General features: G+C 42.3%; 1 protein-coding gene across 2 annotated transcripts in view; it reads left to right on the top strand.

Annotated features, from left to right (window-relative positions):
- The first annotated feature begins 2,454 nt into the window (after nt 1-2,454).
- The window catches only part of MCCC1 (methylcrotonoyl-CoA carboxylase 1), a 47,947-nt gene continuing 38,120 nt past the window's right edge, over nt 2,455-12,281 (top strand). Inside the window, exons 1-3 of one of the 2 annotated variants that reach the window (XM_033959589.1) lie at nt 2,455-2,677; nt 6,711-6,754; nt 10,203-10,342. In XM_033959589.1, the coding sequence (XP_033815480.1) occupies nt 2,613-2,677; nt 6,711-6,754; nt 10,203-10,342 (249 nt within the window). In that variant the 5' untranslated portion in view covers nt 2,455-2,612. The remainder of the gene's footprint in view (nt 2,678-6,710; nt 6,755-10,202; nt 10,343-12,281) is intronic. The other variant, XM_033959590.1, reaches the window with a different exon arrangement.

Genomic DNA, 12,281 nt, shown 5'->3' with positions numbered 1-12,281 from the left:
AAACCCATTTATACCTGCAGCAAGACAGTTATAATTGCGTGCATATAATCATGAATTTTAGAACATACTGTATGCACTTATATTGCAATTCCAACCCTGCTCTGCCCAAACCAATGGCCTTTCAGTTTGTGGAGAAAATAAATCCCCTTTATATTACCCCCTATCTGGTTAAGGTAAGAAACAATACCCACTGCCCATCCTTGTACTATAAAGGCATTTTATAGGATTCCACTTTCTTTGAGTCTTTGTTCTCTGATCTTGAGAGAAAAAGCTTATTTACAGCTCCTAACCTGTGGCTGAATGTCTGATTTGTTATATTCTCATATTTGCAAATTGAATAAATGATGTAAACTAATGCTAAATTGCAAATGAATGGGAATCAGTCAGGTAAAGGGCTCTGGAGCTCTGCATCTCCAGGAGGGTTGCCAGATGCCAGAAAATTATCTAGCCCAATTGATACCAAAAAGCAACCCCAAAATAACCCAAACCCCAACAAGGTAAATCATAGTGATAATAAATCAACTTCCTTATTGTACTGTCTTATGTTTATATATTATTAGCAAGTTTTGACAGGTAATGGGCAAGTGCGCCAGGAGCTGCATGCAGCAGGATTTTGGGAAGTCATCTCTAAGCAGTGTACAGTGGTAGAAAGCTTAGGGTTACTAGATGTCTGGGAAAACCTGGACATGTCCATGGACAGACTTTGCAAAACCTGGCAGTTTTTGGAAAGCCCCGAGCTCTGTCCACATCTGGAGGGCCTTCAACAAGCATCCATGCATGTTAGAGGCCCTCCAGACACGGCCTGGAGGTTGGCAAAAAAAAGAGTTTTATTGGGGGAGGGGATGGAGACAGAATGGGGTGGAGGTGGGGCTGAAGGCAGAACAAGGTGGTGCTATGTGTCCAAGTTTTCCCTTTTTAAATATGGTAACCCTAAGAAAGCTCCTCAGAAAGTCTGATGGTAGTTTTTCTCTTTTTTTAATTTTTTTGCAAGACGGGAGAAGGATAGAGCTGAGACTGGTGTTAGGCTTGCATTAGGAAGCTAATAAAATTGTAAACTGTAAGCCATACCGTATATACCAGGGGTGTCCAACCTGTGGCCCGAGGGCCACATGTGGTCCTGTGAAGTATTTTGTGCGGTCCCAGTCAAGGGCGATGTAGTGTTTTCCTCTGCTGCCCCTGGGTGTTTACCGTCTTGCCGGCTCCCTCCTCTGTCTTGCTGCAGCGTTTGCAGAGCCCCAGAAACATTTTTTTTCGGCCAATGCAGCCCAGGGAAGCCAAAAGGTTGGACACCCCTGGTATATAATGTACACTGCCTTATGTAAATTCCTTCATAAAGACAGTTAATCCCAATAAATAAATGTCAGTGCACTGCTCAAATGCAAGTTTATTGCATTGGCCCCAATATTGTTGAAAGGCACACTTATAAGATGTAAAATAGGGGGGAAAAAGAAAAAGTGACAGTTAAATGACAACCTGAATGTCACACTAGCTGCCTGTGATCAGTCAAGCATTCTACTTCTGCTAGCACTTAAAAAGACTTAAAAGTTAGATCCAACCAGCAGAAACTCATAGAAGACTTCCACGTTTTTTGAAATATGAACAACTGTGTTAACCCCTTGTCACTTTAAAACAAAGGGCTCCTTTTACTAAGGTGTGCTAGCGTTTTTAGCGCACACGCAGCAGATTGGCGCGCGCTAACCCTGCACTATGCGGCTAGAACTAACGCCAACTCAACGCTGGCATTAGCGTCTAGCATGCGCGGCATTGTAGCACACGCTATTCCGTGCGTTAAAGCCCTAACGCAGCTTAGTAAAATGAGCCCAAAATGTGTTTGAATGCAGTCTGAGACAGATGCACAAAGCATTTTTTTTATAATTGCCATAAAATGGGCAACCAAAATCATAAATCTCGTTATTACTTCAAAACCATCCACATCTGCACCAGCACCAAACCAGCTACAGTATTTGTAAATGGCTTTAGAAGCGAGTCCCGGTGAACAATCTGCATTTAACATCATCCTGCCTGAGGTTAGGAGAAACTTTTACAAATCTGTCTGCTTCCCAACCTTCTATACGGAAGGGAGGTTGCAAACATGCACCGGCAGGAAGTAGGTGGGTAGCCAAAGTGAGGTCTGGAACGCACTGTCGCACCAGAACGAGGCTTAAATAGAATGAGAGAAGCTATTAAAACCCCAGGATTACGAGAGCTATTGGAGCCCCAGAATAAGGCTCGTAATTCCAACAAAAATTAGAAACCAGCCGAATAAACCGCAAAAAAAGGGCAGACCAATTGGGCGAAAAAACTGCGTTCTTGGTAACACTGCATTCCAAGTATAGGACTCAACAGCAGCCGCCAAAGCGCATGCGCGACTTTAAGGCCCCAGCGGAACCGGAAAAAGGGAGAATTCTTGGCCTTTAGACGAGGGGGAGGTCTCGTGTTGGTGCGCATGCGTAAAAGGCCTTGGGAGCTGAACGTGAAAGCGAGGAGGAAGAGTCACCGCTGAAATAAACCCCGACCCCTTCGTTAGGAGCAGGTGTGGGCGGGGTGTTGTGACGTCACGTTGACGTACTCCCACACCCCCTGCTCCGCCCCCTCCCTCCCCAGCTGCTAACATGGCTACCTGGGTGCTAGTGAGGAGAAAAGGTGGTCGCTATGTGCCGGCGCTGTCGCTGCTCCGGTGAGTGACGGGGGGGGGGGGGGGGGACGCCACTACTGCTACTTGTCATTGCTGGACATACGCAGCGCTGTACGCGAAAATATTCGTGACGGTCCCTGCTCAGTAGAGCTTACAGTTTATTCAACGAACAAGTAGGAAGTTAGGAGGTAAAAGCCCTCTTCAGAACCTGTGTGAGAGTGCCAGTCTTGGAATTTAAACTCTGCAAAACCCCAGCCAAATGGCCAACCCTTGAACCCTGTGCTCCCTCCCCCACTGGGGCAGCTGAAAATCTTATTCTCCCTTCCCCCTTAGTCCACTGAATGTGCCAGGGAATGCGCTCCCAGGGAGGGCTTCAATGGCTGGGAGGGTGTAGATGGGCTGGAGTAAGTCTTAACAGAGATTTCGGCAGTTGGAACCCAAGCACAGTACCGGGTAAAGCTTTGGATTCTTGCCCAGAAATAGCTAAGAAGAAAAAATTTAAAAAAATAAAAATTTAAATTGAATCAGGTTGGGCAGACTGGATGGACCATTCGGGTCTTTATCTGCCGTCATCTACTATGTTACTATGTATGTTTCTTCACTAAGGAGTGCGGTGGGCAAAAAAATTGACCCTGGTCCCTCCCCAAAGAGTAACATCCAGAAAACAAAGAAATTGTGCAGAGTCGATGTCCAAGATGAAGGCTTTATTGAAACAAATAAATAATCCACATAAAAATGTCTAGGGCCTGAACCTCTGAAAACATATGGACCCAACATGGTCCGTGTTTCCACACTATAGTCTTCTTCAGGGGTCCCCATTTGGTCCTAAATGCAGGTATATGGATTAAATAAGGAACGTAAAACCTCTGTGTTGGGTCCATATGTTTTCAGAGGTTCAGGCCCTAGACATTTTTATGTGGATTATTTATTTGTTTTAATAAAGCCTTCATCTTGGACATTGACTCTCCACAATTTCTTTGTTTTCCAGATTATTAACCAGACATTCCTGTGTCCTAGAGCAGTGGGTCTAGGCAACTCCTGGTCATCAAATGCTCATTACCCATGAGAAGTATTTACATACAATGCAAATAATGCATGCTAAACCGTTTTATTTTCTTTATTTGGGTTTAGCTCCCACTCTTTTCAGTAATAGGTCAAAGTGAGAAACTTGCAGGTTCACTAAAGGTAAAGGGGATGAGACTTATCTTTTTTTTACTGTGTGGTTACAATCAAAGCAGTTTACATATTTTAGACAGATACTTATTTTGTACACGAGGCAGTGACATGTTAAGTGACTTGCCTAGAGTCACAAGGAGCTGCAGTGGGAATCGAATTCACAGCTAGAGAATGAGACAAGGACAGAATCTGTGGAAAGGGACACATTTTGTCCCTGTGTCATTCTCTAAAAACTCGAGATTAGTATCAATATGTAAAAACTTAACACATCTTAGACAATTGATAACTGAATTCAACGAAAAAAAAAACCCCTGCAGAAGCTGCTTTTGGATTTAAATGAGCTACTGTTAAATGACATCATTTGTGTCTTGTCTGCCTTTAATGTGGCAACAAGAGTCTTGTCTGCTGATCAGACTCCTAACATCTGCAAATCCTTCCATCAGGTGCCCAGCTGCTCAAGTGTTTTACTGTTACTGCAACAGATTCATCCATCGCTACTGGCATAAAGCAACATTTCCAACATTTAATAGAACATATTTTCCTGTTCATCCACAGTTTAGGTTCTCTTCTACACCCATATTTGAAAGACAATCCAATTACTTTCCCAGATGATGTAAAAACATAAACCGCTGAATCTTTGAGAAGATTGTACAAATCCGGATCGAAATGGAAGGCTCTATTTGTGATTTATAAACAGTTGAACAGAAATATTGTCCTTTTTTATACTTTAATAAAAAGATTTAAATATAAAATAAGTAGTGTTGGAGGCTTGTGCCAATAAGGACAGAATCTGTGGGGGGTGGGACAGAGCTCAAAGGGAAAAAGATGGAACTGGGATGGGATCAAATGTCCCCATGTCATTCTCTACTTGCAACCTCAGGGTGCTGAGGCAGCTGCTGTAACCACTAGGCCACTCCTCTGCTCCACCAGGTAATTTCCCCCTTCTTAGACGGCCTACAATCTATGTTTGTGCCTGAGGCAGTGGTAAGGTTAAGTCGCTGGCCCAAGATCTCAACCAACAGCAGTATCGGGATTTGAACTGGGCTACCCTGGTTTGTCCACTTCTTTAACCACTAGGCTACTCCTCCATTCCATTTCAAGCATATTCACTGTGCATATCCTGGAAACCCGACTGACTAGAGAACTGGAGTTACTTAGTCCTGTCCTAGAGACTACATGTGGCTTGCAAAAATATGCTTTCATTTCAATACATCAAGCTCCGTCTCTAGTGGTCAAATCCAAACTAAAAGCTCACTTTTTCAAGGCTGCTTTCACCTCCTAACTCTCACTTGCTGTAAGATACTTATGTCTATCCTGTCATTCTCTCTGTAAGAAGCTCCCCGACCCCTATCTCTCCCATTTGTTCTGTCTGTCTATCCTAATTATATTGTAAACTGTTCTGAGCAGGGACCATCTGTTACATGTTAAATGTACAGTTCTGTGTATGATAAATAGTATTAGTAGTATGATGCATTTCTGGGTAGGAGGAGGCAGTACAAATGTTTGTTTATTTTCCTTTTCTTTCCTGTCCTCCCCTAAGAGCTCAGGACGGGTTACAGGTTCATTGACATCTAAACTGACACTTGACAAGTTAGCTCGATGCCTTCCCTCAAATCTAAAATACCAGTTTTCAAAATTTATCTACTGCACATAATGTTGTTTGACTCTGGAGTACTTGACCAATGTCAAGTGACTTTATTCTGTAGGAAGTAACTTTTTTTTTTAGTTTGTTGAGTCATAAAATCAGATTATGAAAAGTCTGAATGTATAGGGTTTTGTTTTTTTTGAGTGGGAGAGAAGGGAAGTTACAAAGTCGTAGAGAAACCTATGATAACATTCCCAAGGTCACACAGAATCACTGTCAAAAAGGAATCAAGTAATTCTGGACCATAGCTCACACTGTGGACTTTAACAATTTTCAGACTTACCCCTTATATTTATAGCACCACCTTTTTCATTTTTTTTAGCTACGTCCAATGACTCTGACAATCTTCACTGTTCTTTAGGAGTGTACAAAAGCTGTTCTTTATGGCTGAGAAATGCTAGTACAGCAGAGCACCATATTGTTGAATAAGGAACTAGTAAGAAAGGGCTAGTCCATGACACGTGGATTTGATGAGAATCAAGGCAAGGGAATCAGAAACTGGTTCCACAGCTGTAAGTCTGCAGAGCTTCCACTTTGTGTGTTCTTGTATTCCTTCGTAAAGGACAAAGAGGACACGACTTTGGAGTAAGCATTTTGCAAACAGGCTTAGCAGTATCCCACTCATTGTTAGGAATGACTTGGGGGACATACCATGCATCAAGACTGGTCTGCCAGATTAGTCCAGGACCCTCCCAGACTGTTATGCTTTTCTGTTGTGTGTTTGCTGTAGTTTCTTGTCTAGTTCAGCTCTCCAAGTAATTCTGTGAAGATAAATAGCTTCGTATCTCAGTAAAAATCCCTTTGTTTATTGGGAGAAGTAGGATTACTGTGTATCTTTTGGTACAGGAATATGGAAAAGGCAAATCCTGCATGGGACACTATCAACGAGGGTTTGTATTAAGATGTGCTGTTTTACTGTTAATCCCAGTTATTAGTAACTAGTTCTCGCTGAATAAAGAGGGATCGGTAAAATAACACATAGAACCCCCACGTTGATGACTTCCTCTCTTAATCAAATCAGTTGCTCCACCTAGTGGTAGGAGGGCATAAACCTATGCTTCTGGATTGCTCTGGTAAGATTCAAAGAAAGAAAATTAGCAGGTAAGACTACGTTTTTCATTTTCTCTCTTTTACCCCCCTGAAATGGCTGTTAAAATTGCTTTCTATATAAAATGCATCCTAGCTTAAACAATCTTGTAACATATTATTCTAATGATTTTACTACTGATTCAGATCTTATGTAACTCTTTACAGGGAAAGGCCTTGGGTACAGCAACCTTTGAGATATGCAACTGCAGGTATTGATCGTACTTTGGATTTTGAATCAAAATTAAAAGATTGTCAGGGAATATTAAAAAGATACAGCTGTTTTCTCACCCTGAAATGATTTCAGTAGAAAAGGTAGTAATCGTTAGTAATAATAGCTCACATTTTTGTCATGTCTTTTGTCCAAATAGTGTTCACAGGACTTCAGAAGTAGCTGTACAGTCAGTGATCACGGGGGCATGTTTTGATTCCTGTTTTTACAACCTGTCTAAAATAGAGCTGTTTATGAAAATAGTACAACAGAACAGTGGGACAATAACATTTAGCTGCTGACTGCTTTCTTTCGTTGGCTTTTACAAGGCCGCGGTAGAGTTTTCTGCCGTGGGCTCTGAAGGTAAATGCTCTGAGGCTCATAGAATTCCTATGAGTGTCGCAGCATCTACCTCTTTATTTTTATTTCATTCAAATAATTTGGTCTTGAGTATCCTTTGTGTTTATTGGTAATTGATTGATTATTTTTCATCATTCTGCACTGCATGATTTCTTTATATAGAATTGTCATTCTGTATTTATGAGACAGAGCAATATTCCAAATATTAATAACATACATCATAAAGCCTGAATCACATAATAGTATATAGAAAATATATTTATTCTGGGTAAGGTTAAATTAAAATGCCTTTAGCTTTTTACCAAAAGTTACCTGATTAGTCTCCTGCCTGAGACCTAGAGGAAGCTGATTCCAAAGCTCAGGCCAAGCCACTGAAAATATTCTAGCCCTGGTTGCATCCTGACAAAATAGAAGGAAAATCTATCTTCATAACATGATAAGTGTTCCAATAAAGAACAGCACTCAAAGCAGAAGATTTCTCAGCGTAGAAAGGCTTAAAACCCATGACATTAATTTTCAATACTGGCAACCAATGCATATCAAATAATGATGCAATGTATAATAATGTATATATACATATATTAGGGCTGCAGATTTAGCATGTTAATAGTGCGATTAACGTGCTATATTTTTAATACAGGTCAAAAAAATGAATCGCGATTACCTGACCTGCTGCTCCTGTGCTGGATCCGCTGCTTCTCTGGCTCTGGAAAGAGGCTGTAGTGTCAATATCAGCATGTGCAATGCTGCTGGCTCAGCCTGACCCAGAACAGGAAGTTACATCAAGCTCTGATGTAATTTCCTGTTTCTGGGTCAGACTGAGCCAACGGGGGCATTGACGCGCTGATGCTACCACTGCAACTTCTTTCAGACCCCGAGAAGCAGCAGGTCCGGTGTAGGTGCAGCAGATCAGACTCTCAGCTCATCTGCCCGTTCTCCTGTCTGCCTCCGCTGCTGGTTTCCGTCTCTCTCATCTTCTGCTATGGTGAACCAGAGTAGCAATAGCAGATACTAGCAGATAAGTCTGGGGCGAGTGTCGGAGGTCAGGTCCGCAAGGTGACAGGACCGGGGGAGGCCAGACAGCTGACTGTCAGGGATTGGAAGAGGGAAGGGCGGATGACTGGTTGCTGGGGCTCGGGGGAGACGCTTCCCCCATTGCTTCCCGGGATGAGAGGTGCAGGGTATCTGCTCGCTGTCCTCCTCATCTCTTTGGCTTGCTGCACTGCTCACAAGTGGGTCCATTTATTTGTTTGAGCAGGTGTTTAATATTTATGGCTTCGGTTACAATGGAATAATGTGCAGCATTTCAAATGGCATCAATGTATATTCATGCAATCTCATTTGTCTCATTTTCACTAATGATAGAGCTATAGTTTAAGTCTGATAAAAAGTATATTTTCTTGATCTATCTTTTTTCATATTGAAGTGAGCTAGCCTGGAAGCCAAATTATTATATTTCATCTATTTGAAATGAAAATTATTTTGAAGACTAGGGTAATTATTCCATGAGGTAAATTGATGGGGTTGAAATTGTTGATTCCTTCCTTTGAATGCTTTGCTAAATGGATTTGGTCAGATATTTTTACTGGAGTAGGAAGTATCTATGTTTTGGATGGAAATTCAGTAGCAGTCCTGGATCATGACCTGAGGGTGACCAGAAGCATCTATGGGACCCAGTTGAAATCTCCTTTTCGGTCAATGATGACTTCAACAAACGGACTCCTCTCCGTAAAATGACTCCACCAATTAGGTTCAAAAATTTTTATTGATGCAAACAACAACAAAAACAATGCCAAGGCATCCCCAAGGTGCTCAGTACAAACAAATATGCATCATATATAATAGTATAACAAACATGGACAAAAGAAAAGGAACATCAACCAAACTCCTCCCCCAGCTCACTCTACTGAGGGCGAGCGAGGGTAAGGAGAGCGGAAACTTACTCCGAGGCCCTGGACTCTTATGAGCCCCGAAAAGGCAGCACATGACTCCACCAATTAGACTCCTCCTATGTACTTCCCAAATGTATCTGTCATGTCTGTGGACTTATTTTGTGACTGTTTTCTTGTAACCCGTTCTGAGCTTTTTGGGAGGACAGAATAAAAACTTAAATAAATAAATAAATAAAGGCGTAACTAAATGGTTAGTGCAGTGGGATTTGATCCTGGCAAACTGGGTTCAATTCCTACTGTAGCTCCTTGTGACCTTGGGCAAATCACTTAACACTTCATTGTCCCAGGTACAAAAAACTTAGATTATGAGCTCCTTTTATCAAGCCGCACTAGAGGGGTTAGCGCACTCGGCTTTTAATCACGCACTAACCCCCATCCAAAAAAACTACTGCCTGCTCAAGGCAGGCATTAGTGGCTAGCGCGGCCGGCGGTTTAACGCGCACTATTACACACGTTAAACCGTTAGCGTGGCTTGATAAAAGGAGCCCTATGAGTCCACTAGGGACAAGTATCTGCATATAATGTGTACAGCACTGCATAAGTAGCTCTATAGAAATGATTAGTAATAGTAGACTTAAGGAAGTTTTTGTATTTTCTTAAAAAAAAAATCTTACATATTAATCCCTATTAAAATTTTTAATCTTCCTGCAGCCCTAATATATATTTATATTGCAGTATTAAGTTTGGCCACTAGTCATCCTAAGCAATAGAATTTTGAAGTATCTACAATTGTTTCCATGTTGCTGTAGGGAGCCCTATATATAATGCATTAAATAGTTTGAGAGCAAGAACATAGCCAAATTACAGACTGAAAATCAATAGGATCAAAATAAAAATGTATCCTACATTCACTTTGGTCCCCTTTTATAAATCCGCGTAAGGCCTTTTTATCACCGGCCACGGCAGTATTAACTCCATCACTCATAGGAATTCTGCGGCTAGGGATTAAAAAAAGGCTAACACGGATTTATAAAAAGAGGGAGGGGGGGTTGTAAGGGCTGTATAACACCTTAGATTGCAAAGCCACCTCTTATACACATTGAACAAATAGGGTAAGAGAGGGGGGGGTTCTATTTTGTTTCTGTGGATAGAGACTTGTAATTGACTTGTTGCTGTCTTCAATGCTTTTTTGAACAGGCGCAAAGAGAATCGAGAAAGTCCTCATTGCAAATAGAGGGGAAATTGCTTGCCGGGTGATGAGGACTGCGAAGAAGATGGGCATACAGTCAGTAGCTGTTTATAGTGAGGCGGACAAGGATGCCATGCATGTAACAATGGTGGGTTCATTCAACAAGTATGATATACTGTCTGGTAACGGGGATTCTCTGAAGGACAAGGGTGAGGACCTGAGTTGAGACAGGGCGGGCGATGTGCTTGAGTTGACAGCTAATGCATAGCCTTAAGAAGAATATAGTTGACTAATTTGTTTAAACTTTCAATTTTTTTTAAATTGTAAAACACCACAGCAATAGTGGTATACTGGACGATAACATTTTAGAAGAAATCATTCCCCTTCCTCTAAGAAAGTTTTTCTTCTGATACCCTTCGACAGGCAGATCTCCAGAATAGATTTTTATTTATTCTTGCAGAGCCCCACAGACATATTTGTAAAATATGAAATATCTTGTATGAAATGTATTAATTCCTAAGCAGATAGAAGTTACCTGGCCACAAAAATATCCAGAGAAAGGGACCAGGATTGGGACTTGTATACCTCCTTTTTTGTACTTTTACAACCATCCTCAAAGCAGCTTAAGATACTACATTGTCAACTTTTCTAACCAATGTAGTTCCCTTAAACCACCCCCTCTCCAAGCTGTCCTCAAATCACTGTTCTTCCAAACTAGTGCTTAAGTTGCAGTATTGTCATTTGTTTGTCCAATGTAATCCACTGTGAATGTTAGCTTGCAACCCATTCCGAGCTACTGGGAGGACGGGATAGAAATCGAATTAAATAAATAAATAGATCTATCTTCAAGCATTTTCCCTGTCTGTCCCAGTGGGTGTCAGGTCAAAAGCGCGTCGGGAGAAAGGCGCGCCCAGACAATTGAGCGCAGCGCGCGCCGCCGCACCGCTCTAAATTAGTTTTTAGTGCTCCGACGGGGGGGGGGGGGGGGCGTGGGGGGAACCCCCCCCACTTTACTTAATAGACATTGCGCCGTGTTGTGGGGGCGTTGTGAGGGGTGTGGTGGGTTGTAACCCCCCACATTTTACTGAAAACTTCACTTTTTCCCTGTTTTTAGGGAAAAAGTTCAGTTTACAGTAAAATGTGGAGGGTTACAACCCCCCAAACCCCCTATAACGCCGGCGCGATGTCTATTAAGTAAACTGGGGGGGTTCCCCAACAAAACCCCCCGTCGGAGCCCCTAAAAACTGTAATTTAGAGCGGCGCGGCGGCGCGCGCTGTGCTCAATTGTCGGCACGCGCTTTTGTCTTTCGCTCCGTTGTCTATGAACCGTCCTGGTGGGCTCACAGTCTGTCTATTATACCTGGGACAGTGGAGGATTAAGTGACTTGCCCAGGATCACAAGGAGCAGCGTAGGGTTTGAACCCACAACCTCAGGGTGCCGAGGCCATAGCTCTAACCAGGATCAGGAGCAAAGAAGACAACCGATGTAATATCTTTATGTTCCTGTAATAAGGTTTTTTAAACTGGACTACAAAAGTAAAATATAGCAGGAATGTCCATCAAGTAGGATAAGGAAAATGATAAAGGATGAAGTGAAAGAGAATATAGGGGGTGGGGAGAGGTTAGATTACATAAAATACAACTTTTGTGCAGTTTCAGATGATGACCCTTAAATTCAAAAAGGCCCCTGAAGCAGAAGGAAAATTGTTAGAGATTTTTTAGTGGCAGTTGAAATTGTTGAGTCTCTTGGGGCTGACTTGCAAGTGAGGCTCGCTAGCAATACAGAAAACCTGTGTTCATTTTCTGGGCCAAACATCTTCTCATTGGGCTCACAGGTCACGGCTAGAGATGCAGCAGAGGGTCTGCCATTGCTCAGCAGTGACTAGTGGCCAAACTTAATGCTGAGTTCCTGGTCAAGGACTGTTGTTGTAATAGCTGCTTGAAGTTGGAGGGGGGAAATCTAGATTGTAAGCCTTCTGGGTGCAGGAAAATCCCTACTGTAGCTCAATGTACAGTAAGTTGCTTTTAACTCCTGAGGAAGGCATCAGGTACATCCAAATCCGATCCAAAGATTATGATGCCATAAC

The sequence above is a fragment of the Geotrypetes seraphini genome, chromosome 9 (assembly GCF_902459505.1).
Source record: "Geotrypetes seraphini chromosome 9, aGeoSer1.1, whole genome shotgun sequence".
Lineage (NCBI taxonomy): Eukaryota > Metazoa > Chordata > Amphibia > Gymnophiona > Dermophiidae > Geotrypetes > Geotrypetes seraphini.
This window is presented reverse-complemented; position numbering and strand designations above follow the sequence as displayed.